This window comes from Aedes aegypti, chromosome 2, assembly GCF_002204515.2.
Source record: "Aedes aegypti strain LVP_AGWG chromosome 2, AaegL5.0 Primary Assembly, whole genome shotgun sequence".
Lineage (NCBI taxonomy): Eukaryota > Metazoa > Arthropoda > Insecta > Diptera > Culicidae > Aedes > Aedes aegypti.
This window is the reverse complement of record NC_035108.1, coordinates 127,259,171-127,280,568: the sequence shown is the minus strand read 5'-3', so window position 1 is coordinate 127,280,568 and position 21,398 is coordinate 127,259,171. Positions and strand designations below refer to the sequence as shown.

At 37.1% G+C, this 21,398-nt stretch overlaps 1 protein-coding gene across 11 annotated transcripts in view; it reads right to left on the bottom strand.

Annotated features, from left to right (window-relative positions):
• LOC5573987 overlaps positions 1–21,183 on the bottom strand; it is a 145,243-nt gene extending 124,060 nt beyond the window's left edge. For 5 of the 11 annotated variants that reach the window (XM_021842274.1, XM_021842275.1, XM_021842277.1 and 2 more), the window contains exon 1: positions 20,888–21,181. In XM_021842274.1, the coding sequence (XP_021697966.1) occupies positions 20,888–21,092 (205 nt within the window). In that variant the 5' untranslated portion in view covers positions 21,093–21,181. Of the gene's footprint in view, positions 1–20,887 lie in introns of all 11 variants that reach the window. The other 6 variants (XM_021842270.1, XM_021842271.1, XM_021842273.1 and 3 more) reach the window with 2 other exon arrangements.
• Positions 21,184–21,398: the final 215 nt, after the last annotated feature.

The window sequence follows — 21,398 nt, the reverse complement described above, 5'->3', positions numbered from 1 at the left end:
TTCAAACTTTTCTACTTTTTTAAAAAGGCATGCATATTTCAAGGATGTGTTATTCTACGCAAACATTAGTCTACATAATAGCTTTCTTTTCTACTAATACACCATCTTGATTGGACCGTGATTTCTCAATGTTTCGACTTTGTCCGGTATTGGGTGCTGTCCGGCACTGGGGGATCTCCCCCTATATAGATTTAAGTGTAAACATGTAGTCTACTTTGATTGACGATAATAAATAAATAAATAAATAGGTACAATTCTCATTGCTTTTGCTTTCACTTATCGAAGCAGACTTGTTGAAGCAGATTGAAAAAGAAAAAGTCATTGAACAGTTAAAATCGCAAGTTAACTTTTTGAAAGCAAGTATTCATAATCGAAGATATTTGAAAAAATCATTTAATTTGCTTTTGTTATACCTTTTCATTTGATGTAAATGCGACATAAGACTGACAACAAAAAAAGAAGAAATAAACATGAAAAAAAAGCTTTCTTTCTTTTTATTACATTAACTTTAAATACAAGAGAAGATAAAGGCACATCGCAGATGTATTTTGACAAATTCTTGATAACAAACTTCACTAATAAGTAGACACCCCATCAATCAGATTCTTCTCTTTGTTAATGGTAAAAGTTTACGAAATTTAATCGATTAGCAAAACTTGTTCTGCCCTTTTCTCATGATAACAAAACATGTTTTAAAAATGGTTTTCAGCCATGTCTTGAACTTTGAGTCCAAGTTCAAACGTTAGTTCAAAATGTTCAGAAAATTTATGACTAACAACGCAGCAACAACATGATCACCAGTATAAGTGCTTCAGCCGGTCAAAAACCGGGTAGACACTGAATCTGTCTGTACTGTGTGGATCACTATAGAAATCATTATTTCCGTCCTAAAAATAAACCCTAGCGAGCAATTACTCCACGTCAGACCATGCGTCAGCTTATTGGATTGCAAAAACTTGTACACCGATATACACAGATCGTGGAAAGCTAATCTTCCGTTTTCCATCGCCACCCAAGTGCGTATGGAAATTGAATACTTCAAACATGCCGTCGAAAATAATGCGTTTGATGCTAAGGGCTGTCAGATGGTTCGTTCATTAGTCGATTTTGGAGGGGCGTATCAATTGCTGGAAATACGAAACACTTGATTTTATAGATTTCAACGGATGTGTAGTCTTTGACGAGACTGATTAGTGTTACGAGGTCAAGTAATATTTCCCAAAATAGTTAACTCGTTTCTTTTTGCGTATTTCAAGCAAAGGCAGGATTTTTTTGAAAGTAGGGAACAAATCTGCAATAGGGTAAGTGTACCAGCATTCGACAAGCTAGGGAAACAATTTTTTATAAAACCAATCATAAAACTTTGGAATACTGTCCATAAATAATTTAACGATTGCTTGTAAATCAAGTTTTGCATGACATAATATAACTTATTTTCTCTGCAAGTTTCAAGGTTCACAAAAATGTTGTTACATCATTTTTAGTGATATAGTGAATACTAAATGGTTCATGTCTATTTTCACCGTGAAACGGTATATAATCTAGTGTGGCAAATACCGGTACATCTACCCTAGGCGATTCTTTCTTTATCACTCCGTAGGAGTGTTTGCTAGAAATTAGAACAAACTGCTATGCTTCACAAAGTCAAAGGCACTTTTCCTCACAATCACGGATAATTTCGGTGTGAGCCGTAGAAACCAACCGGCTGCGAGATCACAGTTTACTTGAGACAAGTAATTTTTCCTTTGTTATTTTTAATTTTCTGTGTTGATGGAGCCGTGGTACAATGACCGACCGTATGGGTGGAAAATTTAGCAGACGCTTTGAGCAATGGCGTAAGCATCCGATAGCTAGTGAAAACCGAGACGAACTTTGACGGATTGGTGACGAGTTTTTTTTGTCACACTCTGTTTGGCGCCGTTCGTGTAATGGCTTTGTTGTGTGACGAATTGTCTATAATTGTTAGTGGAAACAAAGTGCTTGGCTGAAGTATGTAAGAGCAGTGATAATTACAGATATAAAATAATATAATATCGAATATTAATAATCATTATTTGCGAAATCTTTTGAGGAGAAAGTTTCGATTTTCTGTTCATACAACATTTTATATATTTGTCACAATTGGCTTGAATGCCCTTAATTTTGATTTTTGAAAGCTACATTTTTGCATAGCATGAGCCCTAGATACATAACTTCATCTGACGATTTTATTGGAATCCCTCTCATCGTAACAACATGTCTACTTGAAGATTTCAAATAAAGAGCATTTGGTTATGTGGGAATATTATTAGTTGAGTTTTGGGAGCATTAGAAGAAATCTTTCATTGTTGCAAGTATGAAGAAAAAATAATAAACCTTTTTTGCAATCGACTACAGATGACACGCAGGCTTCGTCTTCTGGCGGAGAGGCCTGTGTCATCGGCAAACAAGAATTTTTGACATAACTCGGGTAAGTCTGATGTGAAAATATTGTATAATATTGGCCCAAAATGCTGCCTTGAGGAACACAAGCTCTTACAGGAAGTCCTTCAGACTTGGAGTTCTGATAATTAACCTGAAATGTACGATTTGACATATAACTTTGCATTTTTCTAACAACGCATGTTGGAAAATTAAAGTGTTTTAATTTTACGATCAAACCTTCATGCCAAACACTGTCGAATGCTTTTTCTATGTCTAGAAGAGCAAGATCAGTAGAATAGCCTTCAGATTTGTTGGAACGGGTCAAATTTGTTAAACGTAAAAGTTGATGAGTGCTCGAATGTCTTGGTCCGAACTGTTCATTGGCAAACATTGAATTTCCGTTGATGTGGACCATCATTTTGTTCAAAATGACCTTTTCAAAAAGTTTACTGATGGAGGAAAGCAAGCTGATTGGACGATAGCTAGAAGCTTCTGCAGTGTTTTTGTGTTGTTTTTAAATTGGAACAACCTTGGCATTTTTCCATTTGACAGGAAAATATGTCAACTGCACACATTTGTTAAATATGTCAACCAAAAATGATTAGCTACTCTCTGTGAGTTTCTTGATGAGGATGTAGAAAATTTTACCATCGCCAGGAGCTTTCACATTTTTAATTTTTTTTTAATAATAGTTCTCACTGCTTCCAAATTAGTCTCCCAGGCATTTTCGAAAACGTTCTCTTGATTGAGAATGTTTTCGAAGTCCTGAGTACCTTGATTTTCTATTGGACTAGTAAGTCCTAAATTAAAATTGTGCACGCTTTTAAACTGCATAGCAAATTTCTGAGCTTTTTCGCAATTAGTTAGTAATAATTTGTTTTCCACTTTGAATGCCGGTTTAGGCTTCTGAGTTTTTTTTTTTTTTCAAAATTTTAGATAATTTCCTGGCTTAGAGCCAGGTTCCAATTGAGAAATTTTATTTTCAAATTTTTTGTTTGTTAATTGTGAAAATCGTTTTTCAATTTCTTTTTGCAGATATTTCCATAGAATTTTCATAGCAGGATCGCGAGCGCGTTGAAATTGCCTTCTCCTCACGTTTTAAGACGGATCAAGCGTTGAGAATCGTCGTCTATAATCACGGACTCAAATTTTACTTCACATTTTGGTATTGCAATGCTCCTGGCTTCAACAATGGATTTAGTTAAAGTTTCGAGAACATTATCAAGTTTGCTTTTGTAGAGAAATGTTAACACCAAGATTACTATCGATATATGTTTTATATATATTCCAGTTGGCTCGAAAACAATTGAAAGTGTAGCTGATAGGATTGATAATCGCTTCATGGGATATCTGAATTTTAACAGGGATATAATCAGAATCAAAATCAGCGTGAATAATTAGTTGACTACAAGGGTGACTAGAGTCGGTTAAAACCAAATCAATCGTAGATGGGTTTTTAGAAGAGGAAAAACATGTTAGGCTATCAGGGTATTGCACTGAGGAATATCCTGAAGAGTACTCATCAAATAAAATTCTGCCGTTGGAGTTACTTTGCGAATTATTCCATGACCGATGTTTGGCATTAAAGTCACCAATGACAAAAACTTTTGACTTATTGCAAGTCAATTTTTGCAAGTCAGTTTGGAGCAAATTAACTTGCTGTCCAGAGCATTGAAAAGGCAAATAGGCAGCTATGAAAGTACATTTACTAAGCTATGTTTCAACAGAAACACCTAAAGTTTCAAAAACTTTAGATTCAAATGACGAAAACAGTTGATGTTTTATACGCCTATGAATGATGATTGCAACAATAGAAATAAAAGTATTCGAACGCTAGTGGCGCTGTTATCACAAAATAGAATTATTTTATTAATACTTACTATTGAAGTTCTTGATGGCTTGTTTAGTGCCATGTTGTATATAATGTGTTATTGTGGTTGAAAAATTTGATTTGACACTTATAGACCCGGTACTCAGACTGACAGAGCGTGGCAAACTAGATGTTAGTCACACGAACAGTCGCGACATTAGCCTTCTACGGCTAATGCTTCTACTATTGCAACTCCACCACATGCCCTATCAAGTCGATCATTACGAGAAACAAAAAAGTTAGAATCTCTTTTGAGTTTAGATCCAGGTTTCAAATATGTTTCATTTATAACTGTTATATGCACGTTATAAGCTGTAAGAAAATTAAACAGCTCGTCTTCTTTACCATTCAAGAAACGAGCATTCCAATTTAAAATATTTAAATTATTATTTATTGGATCCATTAGAAAAACGTAATCCAATAACGCAATTAGATCATATGAACTTGGTGGTATCTTCCTTCAATGGACAGATGTCCTTGGCGTGAGAAGAACCTCCGCAAATCATGCATTTAGCATCCATGCGGCAATATTTTGTACCATGATCCCACTTTTGGCACTGACGGCACTGAGTGGGGTTCTGGAAATTTCCTCCAGGTTTCTGGAATTGTTCCCATGTGACACGGATATCGAACATAAGTCTTGCTTGTTCTAAAAATTTAATATTAATTAGATCACTTTTGATAAAGTGAAATAAATAATATTCTTAAGAAAGCTCTTTCCGAAGAATGCCATATTGGGCTCTCTTTTTAATAAAGGATGGGGAAAATGCTAGTTAATCATTTATTCCGTTTTTGATCTCTTCAAGTGGTTTATAGTTACAGGAGAGACCTTTCAAAGTGACCTTGAACAAACGTTCAGTTTTGTCGTCATAAGTAGAAGAATTGTGCTTCTTCTCTTCAAGATGTTTGAGAAGAAGTTCGCGATCTCTAAGAATTTCCGGCAGAACGGGACAGTCTCCTTTCTTTGCGATTTAGAAGGAAACCTTGATTCCCCTAATGGAGTTTAAGATCTCCTGCCTATAGATCCCTGTCTATAAATCCCCCAAAATCGAAATAACTGACCACGATAGGCGGCACTCTTTGCTTCCCACTTGAATCAAAGAACCTGGGCTAGAGACTGCTTTGAAAATTTGTCTAGAGCATCGAACTGATTGTCCATTTCGATGCACTTACCAACATTATCCATTTCACCCTTGGAAGAAAGCGTGCACTCCGGCGAAACGTCCTTTCTTCCACTCTTACCGCGTTTTGTGACAGTTTAAAAACCCACTGTTTTGGAAGCAAATTGTGAATTCAGAGATTCACCCTTCCTTTTGTTCGTAACCATGTTCAGTGAATTAACGAAAGAAGAAGTAATTTTCTAAAAGGTTTTTTTTACGATGTAGAGCTGTCAAGCGATTCAATAAATTGATTGTGCTTCAAAAATTTGTGAAGATCTCATGCAGACTTGTTAAAGCATTTCACATCTATGCCATTACCTACCAATTCGCGCCCTAAACTGGAAAGCATTACCCGTTGCCAGCACACGTGGTATCTAATCGTCGTCAGTTGCACCACTCCACGATGACACAAATGGTTCAAGGCCGAGTCATCATCTCCACTACATTGCACAGTTCTCACACGCCAAACTAAAAATATAAACCGCTCCTGTCACAGAGTAACGTGTTTCTCACGGTTTTGACTAAATCACTTACACAAGCTCAAGTCGTAGTTTAGTGCATCAGTTTTTAGCTCCCAAGCTGTGCCTTTTGACCTGAATTTTCCGACTGTTCACAAATGCAGACGCTTCTACAAACAGTCAGATCGCCCCAGGCGTTGTCCTGTAAAGCGTGTGTAAACTGCATTGGCTCCCCCCGGAGGCATAATGTAGCACCTACATCCCTAGACTGGTTGGGCGACCGCCCTTGGTTAATTTGTTTGTATTGTGCGGTGATGTGGTTGGACCTGAAGACTCGTGAGAAACTTCGTGTCACGGCACGACTACTCACACACCCATCCGCCTTCGTGGGATATTTCAAAATAACTCTCGGGCGGAATGCTGAATTGAAAGGAAGACAACGGTCAGTCGCAGACCCTTGATCGTTTCATCTCTGACTTTGGCTGGTGTTTATTTTTAAATTGCCTACATTCCAACAGCTTTATTGTCTTCACGGCGAGAGTTTCTCTGCTCGGGAGTTTGTTTTGAGAGGAACATTTTAGGTGACTTAGGCTGTGGCAAAAGGATTGCAATTTTTATATTTTATCGTCGTAGAGGTAAGAAAACTGGTACAAAGTACCAAACCGAGGCTATTTGATGCGCCTAGAAACAAAGCGTCCATTCATGTTTGAGTCCCTCGCCACATTTTTTGTTTCGTGGCGCTTTTTGGCTGCCAATGATCCCGAAAAATTGGGGTTTATTATTTGGCACCGTTCTATGCTTGTTTATTCACAATGCTTGTTTGGTTATTAGTTTGGTGGCCGCCTGAACAGTTAGTCATCTTGGTGACAAATGCAATATCTGCATTTCATTCGTTCAACGACTTTTAAATTAAAAGTTTTGGGTCCCAAACAGCCGTAGCGGTAAACGCGATACTATTCAGCATGCTGAGGGTCGAGGGTTCGAATCCCGTCGGACGAGAATCTTTGCAGGTTGGAAATTTTATCGACTTACCAGGGAATATAGCAGGCCACACTCGTTATGCGAATGCAAAAATGGTCTATTTGCATAAACGCCAGTTAATAATTGTGAAAGTGCTTATGAAAATATAAACTGAGAAGCTATCTCTACCTCAGTTGGGACGTAACGCCATAAAGTGAAGAATAAGTTGTTTTTTATTAAAAGGTAGTGAAGAGCAATGAGTTATTGCAGACTAAATCTGTATATGGATTTTTGGCGAAACTAATTGGACTTATACGTTCAACGATAGATGGTTTGATATTAAGATGCACTTTCGAATTAACTGTTCAATACTGTACTCGAGAGTGCGATTAGGTGATCTTGTGTGCAAAGAAGCCACACACACGTTCATCACACGGATGTCTGCGGAAGATTTTTTTAAATTTCTTTATTAGTATCATTCCAAACATTACATTCATTTTTTATATACTAAACATTTCTATTATTGAAGATATTCAAGTAATCACATATGGCGAAATAGGGAACCACTATGTCCATAACTGGTACACTTACCATATACTTAACCTAACTTAACCTAAACATATAACGCATTAATCGTGGCAATAGAAGATTGTAACGATATTTGCCTGAAATTATTAATGATTTTATTTGACATTTGTTCCAATGTTTCAACATTGGATATTCTATGTAACTCATTGGTACTATACCAGGGAGGAAGCTTCAGAATCATTTTCTAAATTTTATTTTGAATTCTCTGCAGAGCTTTCTTCATGGTATTACAACAGCTAGTCCATATTGGTACAGCATACAACATGGCTGGCCTGAAAATTTGTTTGAATATCAAAAGCTAGTTCTTAAGACAAAGTTTTGATTTTCTATTAATAAGTGGATAGAGACATTTTACATATTTATTACATTTGGCTTGAATGACCTCAATGTGATTTTAGGAAGTTAAATTTATATCTAGCATGAGCCCTAGATACTTAACTTCATCTGACCATTTTATTGGAACCCATGTGACAACATGTCAACTTGAAGGATTTAAATAAAGAGCATTTGGTTAATGTGGGAATATTATTAGTTGAGTTTTGGAAGCATTAGGAGAAATCTTCTATTTTTCAAGTATGAAGAATAAATATCCAAACTTTTTTGCAATCGACTACAGATGACACGCAGACTTCGTCCTCTGGCGGAGAGGCCTTTGTCGTCGATTTTTGACATCCCTGAAGTAATTCAGGTAAGTCAGATGTGAAAATATTGTATAATATTGGTCATAAAATGCTGCACTGAGGAACATCAGCTTTTACAGCTTTTTAGAACTGGAGTTCTGATAATTATCCTGAAGTGTACGATTTGAGAGTTCTGTCTGATCTTTCGACCTTGACGCTTGCTCCTACGGGGGCCAGCGACGAGGGCAGGATCAAACATGTCGCGCGTCGGTCTAGTAAGTGAAAAAGTGGCGTGATCGGTTAGTTCTTTTTGATCCTTTGACCTTGACGCTTGCTGCTGGGCAGTGCGTCAAGAAAGCCAAGTTTTTTTTCCTTTTCGGGTCGCGCGCCTTTTTTTTCTGAGTGCTTTTATATAGCCGAGCAAACGAGTAAGGCTGAGATTGGATTGTGGCTGCACAGTGAAGGATAAAGGATCAATTGGTGAGCTTGTTTCATGCTACTATTTCTAATCTATAAAATATGTATGACTGCACATTTAATCGTTACAATTGTGGGACGTAAATATGAATTTTCAACAAACTATGAATTGTTCGTCACTGTGAGTGTCGACACAAACTCTGATTCATAAATTATTTATGTTTCACATTTTTTTTTATTTTCAGAACACCCCTTTTTACCTTTATTTTTGTAATTAAAAAAAAAAAACTTTGAATGGTTCGACACTACAAGTGTAGACTTGCGAAAAGTTCACTTTATTCAACAAACATTGGATGGTTCGCCACTGTAAGTGTCGGCATAAGAATAAGAGTGTTCTATAATGTTCCAACCAATCAAATTTTTTGTTTCTTTTCAAATAAGTAAAATATAATACCACATGCTTTCGTCCTGACAGCTGTGTTACATTTAGGTATTTGTTCAACAAACTTTGAATGGTTCGTCACCTCAAGTGTCGGCATAATTTTCCACTACATAGAAATTGTTCATATCAAATGAAAATATTATATTTACAAATAAGCATGTATATATCTCACAAATCATTATTTATCATGGTCTAATCGCTTATCAAAGTGAATCCTGTGACCCAACGATCCTTCTCATTAACAAACATCCCTCCCAGTAACCTTTGTGGAGATGCAGAGGCAAACACGGTCTCCAAATAGCAAAGGTTACACACTAACATTCCTTCCCCCAATCCCACCTGACTGCAAGGACGTGGCCGGCGCCGTTATTGACCCTGTATAAATAGAGGCACTGAATTATGCACATTGAAGAAGATTATGGCCAATCCCAGCCAAACTTCTAGTTGATTCTTTGTGCATTTTCACTGACTTCGGTCAATCACGGAATAGCAACCATTGATATGTGTAGTCAGTCTAAGCTAAGCTAAGCTTATCCTGAAGTGTACGATTTGACAGATAACTTTGAATTATTCTAACAATGTATGTTGGAAAATTAAAGTTTTTTAATTTTACGACCAAACCTTTATGCCAAGCACTGTCGAATGCTTTTTCTATGTCTAGAAGAGCAAGACCAGTAGATTAACCTTCAGATTTGTTGGAACGGATCAAATTTGTTGGAACGGATCAAATTTGTTACACGTAAAAGTTGATGAGCAGTCGAATGTCCATGGCGGAATCCGAACTGTTCATTGGCAAAAATTGAATTTTCGTTGATGTGGGCCATCATTCTGTTCAAAATGACCTTTTCAAAAAGTTTACTGATGGAAGAAAGCAAACTGATTGGACGATAGCTAGAAGCTTCTGCAGGATTTTTGTCTGGTTTTAAAATTGGTTCAACCTTAGCATTTTCCATTTGTCAGGAAAATATGCTAATTGAAAACATTTGTTAAATATATCAACTAAGAATGATAAGCTACTTTCTGGAAGTTTCTTGATGAGGATGTAGAAAATTCCAACATCTTCAGGAGCTTTCATATTTTTGATTTATTTAATAATAGTTCTCACTTCTTCCAAATCAGTCTCACAGGCATTTTCGAAAACGTTCACTTGATTGAGAATATTTTCGAAATCCTGAGTAACTTGATTTTCAATTGGACTTGCAAGTCCTAAATTGTGCGCGCTTTCAAACTGCATAGCAAGTTTTTGAGCTTTTTCGCAATTAGTTAGTAGATAATAATTTGTTTTCCTCTTTCAATGCCGGTATTGGCTTCTGAGGTTTTTTCTAGATTTTAGATAATTTCCAAAAGGGCTTAGAGCCAGGGTCCAATTGTGGCCCTGAGGGAAGTTGGAGCGATCAGTTAATGGGAATAAACAATAAAATAATATTCAAACCTAGAAGATAGCCCAACAAACAGATGATCGTATAATAAAGGTGAAGATAAATCGTAGCCACACTTCAAATAGAGTACATAAATCTGGAGAGAATAAGATAGCCATACTCAACAACTCAATTGATCGATAGTTCATCACCAGCGAGTGACCGATTTATCAAGACTGAAGAGTTCATCTAGAACGTTCTGTATTTCTACTTTACTGCCCATAACTGCATATTTGTAACATTCGACAAAAGTAGGCATTGAGTAAATGGAACACCAAGTGTGCATTTTATGGCAGTATGGGAGGAAACTAAGATTTCTAAAAATTACCAGGAACTCAAAAGTGCTTATTTGAGGCTGATATTTTCTACAACTCATATTGCATACTGGGTGAATTGTCAGAAAATAATTCTGATAGATTTCATTGCTATCACATTACGAGGCCCATTTATAATCTCAATGTGACTGTTATGCGGTTATAATTACCAATGTGACAAAACAACTTGATATTTTTTTTTCGAATTTTCTAGAACAATCTCATAGCTTTCATTTAGTTGATCGAAAGTATTTATCATTTGATGACTCTCCATGGTATAAACTCCATTTTGTCAAAAATGTCGAATGTGACTGTTATGCAGTTATGGGTAGTTTAGTGCTCCTCAAAAAATAAATGTGCTGTGTGCATTGGTATGCTACTCCCATTAGGCATTTCACGGCGAAATTCTTTCTCTTAAGCTCTTCAACAAAACTTGTAAACAATGGTGCCAGTAACCTGTGCAACTCAAAGGTACTGGCACCGTTGTTTTCGGATTTCCCGAAGGAGGGAGAGAGATTTTCTGATGACGTCACCGTGCAATTGCCCATCAAAGTTGACAGGTACTGGCACCATTGCACATTGGTCCCAAAGCCATATCTAGGAAGACAAAAATGATTGCGCCTAAATCGTCAATTTTAGATATATGGTGTCTTCGGCAAAGTTTCTCCATATTTTTCAGACATTTTTTTCAGTGATGTGAAATTAGGGTGGCCCACATGGTTTACGAGATCAGCTCATAAACTTTTTTGCTGATTCATTTAGACCTACACAATGTTCTACAATGTTTTACAACAACCGATTTGGAGCAACTTTGCCGAAGAACCCAAATTTCTATCTCTTATGGTTCGATTATGATTTTTTTAACAAAAAAGTTAGGGTGGTACTGAAAAATCAGTTTTTTCTTGATAACTTTTTATACGATAATTTCTCGCAAAAACTTTGTTCCGATGTGCATTGTTTTCATGTTGTGTTGAAGAGCGAAAGAGAGAGAGTTTTGCCAGCAATGCACGATTTCACGAATTGGACGTTTGAGCAGTGCCGAATTCACTGGTTTCCATGGTCACATAAATAACACGGCACCGCTAAAACGTCAAATAGTGAACTAGTGCATTGATCCATTGGATAGCTACAGCACTCTTCTCAATTATTAGACAGCATCAAGCATACCAAGTATTTTCAGATTGAAGGCTCCCCCAAATCAACGCGACAAAAATCGCCGTGATTTTGTTGTTGTGTCACTGCAAGCACTCCAATATAGAACAATCAGACCAAGGGACTGTCAGATTGTGATGCTTCCGTAGCCAGCATCAAAACTACACGGAAAAAACAGTTTACCTAAGTTTTGAGTTGACTTTACCCAAAATTAAGTATATCGATTATTCTCTCAACCCAAAATCTCTCGGTATTCTCTCTCTTCCGCACCAATGTTGTCAAAAATAGAGAGAGCTGCACTTACCTAATGGGGGTAGTTTGGCCCAATAAGCCAAATTTGGGTAAATGTATTATTCTCAAGCATGGGTTGAATGAACTCAATTTTGCGTTGAATCAAACCAAATTTAAGTAAATTTTTCTAATGGCTTTAAAGGCAAAGTACCTAATGGAGGCCTTGAAAGTTTAGCCAAATTTGGGTTATTGGACTCAACTACGGTTTTGCGTTGAAACAACTCAGGTTGTTCAATTTATCCGGACGTCCAATCAAAAAGTGGTCTTCGGCAAATTTGTAGCTGGGAAGTTTTCACATGAGATGAGTGTGTTCACTTTTTCATAAAATATTATGACGAAGAGATAGAGTGCTGAACACTAAAGTTTGCCTTTTTCTATAGTAATCTCCATATAAACTTCAAATGGCGTGTGCACAATCAAATTTCTTCCGAATTACTTCAAACTTTGGGAGGATGCTATTTACCATAATTCAAATCGTTTAAGCATAGGGGTGCTGATATTTCAAAATTTTCATCACTCTAATATCCATAGTAGCCTCGACTACAAATTATTGTATTTCAATCTGTGACACGCACCGTGCAACACAGTATGGTGAAAAGTATAATGCCAAACTTGTCAAATCTAGAATGTTTCTAGTCATAAATACTACGACTCTGGTAAAATAAACAGAATATATTTTCTTGTTGACTATGTTATGGTAGTGTTAATAGATTGATGTAGTCGATTGAAAATCGTTGGTGCAGTTCTTAATTTTACCATGGATTCAGTAGTTTCCACAATAAAATTCATTTCAGTGTAGTGCTTCCCTTCTCCCGATCGATTCCATGAAAATATTGTCTGATTTTATTGTTCCACGCCAATATCAGAGCCACAGAGATTTTATGTTTTGTGAGTGTTTTGGTTATCTACTGCGCGTGGGATCCGTAACCATATCGATCAAGTTTTCAACCCGAGCCAATTTAGTGCGCCAAATTACCCCATGGTGGCCATTAATCTTACCCGACCGTAGGCTGTCAGAGCGCCGGTTTTCCGCTCGTGTTTGTGAACGAGGTTGGCTATAGCCCCCCTCATCATCATGTGCGTGTCTGCTCCTCGAACGCCCACTTCACGCAAAAAAGCCCGCGAAACAAACCACCCGTGTAGGTGTCGCATCTGGTTTTCCCAAGAAAAAGTTAAGAATTTTACCCGCTGGTTTTCGTCTCGTCCTTGTCTTTTCCTCTACGTACGTAGGTTTGTGTATATAGGTGGTACGGTGTGTCTGAAACCATTATTAACGAAAAAAAGTGATCATCAATTCTGCTCGTACCATTTGAAAGATATAGTATCTAGCATTCTTCTGCTTGTCGTTACATCCCAACTGGGACAGAGCCTGCTTCTCAGTTTATTGTTCTTATGAACACTTCCACAGTTAATAACCGAGAGCTTTCTTTGCCATTGGCCATTTTTGTATGTGTATATCGTGAATCTATGACATTTGGTCGAAAGACATTTGGTCGAATGACATTTAGTCGAATGACATTTGGTCGAAAGTACATTTGGTCGAACGGACATTTCGTCGAATGGACATTTGGTCGAAAAGGTTTAGTTGCAACAGAAAGCATTTGATATTGAGCCGAACAGACATTTCGTGGAAAGCATAGTGGTCGAATCCAAATAGTATTGAAATAAAGTTGTACGTTTAGTCTGACTATTGTCGAGAGTAACATTTTGTCGCTAATACAAGAGTGATTGAAAAAATTGTGAGCCATTTTACCAACAATCTCTAAACAAAATTTTGTTATTAAATTTGATGAACGCTCTCCCAAAATATTGATCAACCTCTTGCGTTTTTGACATTTCATGCTGCTTATTCGTTCAGGCATGTTCTGCGATTCGAGATAAGCTGATCTGGAAGCAAGCCAAGTTTTGTCACCTCAGTCAACTCGTCTTCCCTTACTCGACAAATAAAATTAGCACAATTTTCATTTTCAGTAATTCTAAGCTTCTGCTGCACACTTTGTTTTCATCCGAGGTCATCAACACTGTCAGCAGAGCCATATATTTGCCTGGGGAATGTTCTTAAGCTAGAATCCACAACAAGCTAATTTGCCATAAGCAGAATTACAAACACCAAACATTCACTTCGCCATTAAGGTTTACCACAAAGCAAATTTTTCCGCCCGTTTTAATTCTGATTTTCGAATTCAAAAATCTTACCCACGTCCGTAAGCTGCAAGACCCTGAATTCAAGGAAAAATCCCGAGCACACTTTCCGAATGCTTACATCAGATGAAGATCAGCAGTTCATTACGAAGAACGATGACATTTCAAAAGAATAATAAATAATGAAATCATTATGCTCACATCGTTCAGTAATGAAATAAAAACTTGTTGAGCAGTTTTTCAAAGAATGATGATATTTTCAAAGAATAATAGATTCACTAGAGCTTGATATTTCAGTAATTCTACAAACAAAACTACTTCTTAAAAGTTCATTTGAATAATTTAAAAACAAAACTACTTAAAATGTCCCAACAACAGTAAATGATTCAGATCATTCAAAAGAATACGTTATCTTACCAACTTTGCAACAATTGGAAAACAATATTCAATTTTACCAAATTATCTTTCAATCTCCGTTCAACTAAACGTCATTCGACCAAAATAAATGTTCCAAAGCAATTCGACCAAATGTCCATTCGACCAAATGTCCTTTCGACTAAATGTACTTTCGACCAAATGTCATTCGACCAAACGTCATTCGACCAAATGTCATTCGACGAAATGTCCTAAAGCCGTATATCGTGTGGCAGGTACGACCATTCTCTATGCCCTGAGAGTCGAGAAAATATCCTTTACGAAAATACCCTCGACTGAAACTCGACGAAAAGATCCTCCGATGGGATTTGAACCCATGATCCTCAACTTGGTTTTGGTGAATAGCTGCGCGTTTACCGCTGCAGCTTTTTGGACTCTAGCATCCTCTCTGTGAATTTGAAAATGTTTCATCAAGGGTACGGAAATAGTTGTGATTTGAATATTGGATTTTTGGATATTATTTTTGATAAAATTCCTCCGCCATTCACAAGCAAACAAATAACTATCAGATTCATTTTCGACATTTGCAAGATGAATCTTTTCTGTAAATTTCAAGACATTTCGTTGATGGAATTACAAGTTACAGTAGATTTTGTCTTTCACATAATACGCATGTAGTATAATCTAGGATTCTAGCAAAACCTCAATAATTTAAAGATTTAGCTCATCTTAAAAAAAATTACCTAAAATTCGAAATCAGTGTTCAGATTGATATATTTTAATCTGTTGGATTCAGCTGTTTCAATGATAACTACTTTCCTCGTTTGTGACATATATTCAAAAATGTTTTGATTTTATTAAATTTCCACCGATCCGCACGCTTAAAAAACAGTTCTACGTGAACTATCAAAAATGTACCGTGACCTATTCATGATTTAGTTCATGGTGAATTTTTGATAGTTTCCGAGCTCATGACAACTGTTCGCAGATTTGAGAACTTTTTGTTGCCGTGCGACGACCGATTTATTGAAGAAAATGAAATAAAATCAATGCATTTTAAAGAGAAACCAATATCTAAAAATATGGCACTCTTACTAACTAAAATTTCATTCTTTTTATATTTTCTCAGTGAATTCGAAATCATCTCATAGAGAAATCAGGAAGTTTGAAACGAAAGATTTTAATTCACAGGCTTTTGTATTTATTTGAATATGCATTTATTGCAACAAATCATTGATCTTTGGAAATTTAAAAATGTCACAATCGAATTCAAAACGAGGAAGATATAGTAAGGTACCCCGGGGCAAGTGAGAATCCGGGGTAAGTGGGACATTCCGTTATAGCTCGTTTAGGAAAAGTTTTTCAAGAGGGTATTCTTCTAGGAAGTTGAAGATACAATGATAAGGAAAGTATTTAGTACAAAAATTATTGTTATTTTGAATACCATGTGCTCCATGTAACAGTTGTCAGCTCAGCACCATTTTCAACTTGCATGATTAATTGTGACACGTTTCACGTTCTGCATTGGTTCGCAAAAATAATTGTGCTATAAATCGAATTACCATCGGTAAGCTACAACTTTAAGTATTGCTACAAGCTGCTTACGAAAAACAGGTTTTTTGTTTTCATTTCATATGAAAATTACTATCGTCTAACTTACCCCAAAATATCTGTATACCCGGGGTAAGTGGGACCTATATCGAAACCAGCACCAGAATCAAAACTTTTTCTGCACGTTTCAAACATTTTCCTAGAGAGTAGCACTAAAACATGCAAACGAATGATTTTTAACAAAACAAAAATCAATCTTACATTACGTAATGGTTGGAACTGGAGAAAAAATTACTAATTTTACTATTTCTTTTATTTTTTTTTTATTTTTGAAATATGAATTTTAAATTGAACGAATCTATATAAATAAAAATGGAATGGTGTTTGTATGTCACGAAATGGCTCAAGAACGGGCCAACGGATTTTCATGAATCTTTCACAATTGAATTCCTTAAGGACTCCGACGTGTTCGTGTGAAGGAAACTCTGAGGAAAGTCTTTGGAGTAGTCGGAAAAATGGGAGAAAACTAATCTGTAATTTTGCATGGGGGATGGACACGGCGTTTAACAACAGCCTACTTGATGGCAAGACGAAGTTTGCCGGGACCACTAGTATATAGATAAAATTTAAAATACACCATGAGAACGATTACTATACTATTTTTATTGAACTTTTTTTTGATATTTCTATCAAATTCAGTAGTTGCGGAAAACAGTTTCATCCCATAAAGACAATGCATAACAGTAATAACGAATAATAATAAAATATTTAAAAATTCGTCAATTATTGAAAGTTTACATGCTGCATTTCGATTGATAACTTATGAATGATATATTTTGAACATGTTGTATATCTTTTTACGCTGTTAGTGAGGAATTTTCAGTTAAAATTAAATGCGATATGACATAACCTTATATTTACGTTTTCTTCCTAAAACGTTACGTATGTTATGATTGATCCTTTATGTACATCAAATATATACTCAAAATTGTAAATCTATGATTTATCAATCCTATTATTGCAATGGTTGACTTACTGATGTGGTTTGACGCATGAAACTGGATGTGTCCCACTTGCCCCGTTTAGCGAGGTAACTGCGTCCAATGGCTCATTATCCATCTTTCTTCTAAGGTTTTCACAATTTCGAAATTATTCGATCAAATTTATGCACACACCAGTAAATATGTTGCCATAATGTGACCGTGTCGTTGGATTTGCAAAATATTGACATTTTCAAATTATATTGAACAATCTGTTTGAACTATCGATTTTTTATGTCCCACTTGCCCCGGGGTACCTTATCGTGGTATTGCATCTTATTTGTAAATTCAAAAATATTTCCATTGTAAAATATGGATAGTGTCAGTACGTTACCTCCACACAATAATTTTACTATTCCGAACAATGGAGGCTGTATTATTAGTAAGTTCCAATACAACACAAAAGTAAGGTCTGTGCTGGCTAGTTAAGAATTGATTTTCTCAAATATTAAATTTCAATGTAAATGGATATTTTATTGAATAAAATTTTTACAAGCAGCATTTAAAATGCCTCCAAGAAATATACAGAAATATTAAAAATTTTGTTTATCTGAAAAATATTATGATTCTCGGTCGTGCCCATACTTTCTGGGACACCAAATAAAGGGCTTTACTCGAGAAAAATGCAACACTTGCTTTTGTATATTATTTTTTTATTGCATGTGTAAAAGTTGTTGGAATTTTGGTTTACATCAGTTTAGAGTGTAATGTTTACATGTGCAAAATTTCGTAACAGTCTGTCAAGTTGTTATTGAGATGAATGCCTCCAGACGCCACTGCTGCCCTTCCTCCGATCCCAAGAAAGGAGGCAAATCCAAAAAACTGACCAGAACCGCACAATGGAAACAGGAAAGGTCTTTATAAACGACGAATGTTTGAAGAAAGAGTGGATGAAAGAGTGTAAACATATGACGCAAGTGTTGCATAGAATTTATTGAGTAATGTGCATTTAGCCTAGCAGAGAAGATAGAATAAACTAACCTTGCAAAAAAAAAAATAGCTAATACGCAGAGTTTGGATTTTGATCTAAATATGCCGATCGAATCATATTCAGAGAGTGTAACAGTTCATGAATCAAAACAGTTCGTAACACATCGCATTCGGAGCACCCTACGAATGTTTATATTCACTCTCTCGCATAGTACGTGAAGAAAGAGAGATCATTCAAGAGCATCGACTATCATAGACGTCAACGATATTGAGCCATTCGTGAGATTGAAGTTTTGCTTAAAATACCCAATTCTTTGTTTTCTGGTAATGCAGCTCTGAGCAACTTAATTATGATCTATTGGTTCATTTAACACCCCTTTGATCGCAAACATTGTGTAGAAAATTGAACATTTTCGCTTATGTTTCGTGATCAGAATGAGAGAGTGTCAGCGAATGTAAAACGTGGTGACACACAGTGATCGGCACCAGACAGAGGATGGCATGTGTATTTTTAATTCTCTATCGTTACCTATCTCAGTCTTAATCAACGAACGTTTTAATTTATTTTGCCCGACGTTTCGGCCATTTGTTGTGGACTTTTTCAGAGGAAATTTGATTGGTTTGATTGACCATTTTTCCCTTGAAAAAGGCCACAACAAATGGCCGAAACGTCGGGCAAAATAAATTAAAATGTTCGCTGATTAAGACTCAGATAGCCGACAACCAATCGAGTTTTTTTGCTTTTCATATGACTAAAATATGATAACACATACTTTCATTCTGAAATCTGAAGGAATGTTGCGTTTAGCTATTTGTTCAACAAACTTTGAATGGTTCGTTACTACAAGTGGCGACATTTTTTTTTATTCTATTTGGTTTTTTTCATAGCAATTGAAACTATTATATTTGAAGGCATGTTCATACCTCACAAATAATTGTTTATCATGGTCTAATTGCTTTTCATAGTGAATGCGATCCAACGAACCTTTTTATTAACAAATATCCCTCCCAGTAACCTTTGTGGAAATGCAGAGGCAAACACGGTCTCCAAATAGCGAAGGTTACACACTAACATTCCGTCCCCCAATCCCACCTGACTGCAAGGACGTGGCCGGCGCCGTTATTGACCCTGTAAAAATAGAGCCACTGAATTATGCACACTGAAGAAGATAATGGCATTTATACATTTTCACTGACTTCGGTCAATCACGGAATAGCAACCATTGATGAGTGTAGTCAGTCTAGGCTAAGCTAAGCTAAGTTTCGTAGGTATTTTGACAAAAATATTTTTTTTTAATTTGTAGTGCTCTCCGAATGCCATTTCCCCGAACGCCAGTTCCTCGAAAGACCCTTTGCCCCGAATCACCCGTTTCTCCAAAAAGTGATGCAGTTTAAAAAAGTGCAAGAATTGTCTGCACTGACAGGGTGATGAACTAGAAAACAATCAAAAGAAGGAAATATTTGGTCATATATTGCACAAGATGCCGAGGACGGCTAAACTCGAATGAACCGTCAATCAATTTAGGGAGACTGCATATCAGATGATCGGCTGATTTACAAGCCTGAAATGTATGTAGTTTTGACAGTTATGATTGCCAAGAATTTTTTGGGGTAATGGGGTATGTGAGGAACTGACATTCGGGGAAACGACATTCGTGGAAAGTAGCACAACCTTCGAAATCAATATTACTTTCGTTTCCCCCGATGCAAAAAAAAACACAGAGGTTTTGCTAGAAAATCATATGTTTGTAGGTGCAGAATTTATGGTCATATTTTTTTTTCGTTAATAACGGTTTCAGACACACCGTGAATGTGGAATGGATGGCAAGTTTGAATGTGTGCTGGTAACGACTTGGACGACGGCTGCCCGAAGAACGATCGAGACCACCACCGGTCGGTCGGTCGGATGTCGAATCGTGGTCACTTCGCCGCCTACCGTAGTCAGCTCTCTCAGGTCAGCATGGCCGTTGTCGTGAGATGTGCGTGTGTGTCGTTCGAAATTATTTCAGCATCCTGAATTTTAAGGTGGTTTATTTTTGAACACTTTGTTCTAGTATTGTAGTAGGTAGAAAACCCGTTGACGAGCGAGGTTTAAATGATCGGAGGATAGACGGAAAATGTAGACGGGAAGCAAGAAAATCCAAATGCAGGATATCTTCACTGATCTTGGGAAAGTGATCCACCCCTTGAGACTTAACCCAGTTTTCTAGAATTTATTCAAAATTTTGCAATTTACTTGGAAACACTACTGCAGTTGGTGGGCCATTGAATGCATGCTGACAAGGTCCATGTCGATCAACGCGAACACGTTGAAGTCGGAGGTAATCAACACTTATGGATGTTCAGCAGTGGTTTTCCACTTTGCCAGCTGTCAATATGCTTGTTCTTCTTTCCAATCACCATATTCATTCACTTTCCGCACTTTCTGTTTCATTCTCTCGGCTAGTCTTCTCTTTTCTGCACCATTCGGGTTTTCACGATTATTTTTAAAAATAATTTAGCTCTCTATAATTCCGGTTGCGCAATGCCTTTTCTTCTTGGGGTATTCTCGTTTTGGGGGAAACTGATTGCTACGGCCGTTTCCATTGTATGTTTTTCCTCACACAGGATGTCACTTTTCACTTCCTAGTTTGGAACTGTCGTTAGGTGTTCTATTTTTCCTTTTTATGGCACTTTTTCACGACCGTATGCAAAACAGTCCACCGAATCGAATCCACCGTTTTCAAGGTTTCCAGGAACCTCTACGGGACACTTACACCAATACACCGCGACGTAATCCTTATCCTCTAGTAACCGTTCCAACTGTTTGGCCGAAACTTCCTCGATCGTGGCGTCGGAGACGGCCGGGGCAGCCTTTTTTGCACAGTCTACATTGCTCACTAATACACTACTCACAACCAACAGACAGCACAGTAAGGCACTGGGTGCCCGCACTAAGTTCCTGATCCGCGAGAAGATCATCTCTGTTCTGGGCTGTTGGGCGGGACTTTCTTCAAGTTCCGCTCCCGTCAGAGGTCCGCTCGTAACTGAGCGCGGTCCGCGATCGAAAAGGTTGAAAATTTTCGCTTAAAATACACCCGGCCCGAGGCAGGACCCCCAGAGCCGACGACCTGTCACGGTTTCGCGCTGAGTTTTCCCGACTTTTCCCGAGAAGGTGGGTGGAAAAATGTTTGGCGATTTTCTCTTTCCCACCCGTGGCTGTGTTCGGACAGATTGAGGCGCTTCATGTGGTTTGGCAGATGCGCGCACGTCTCTCGTTTGCGTTTA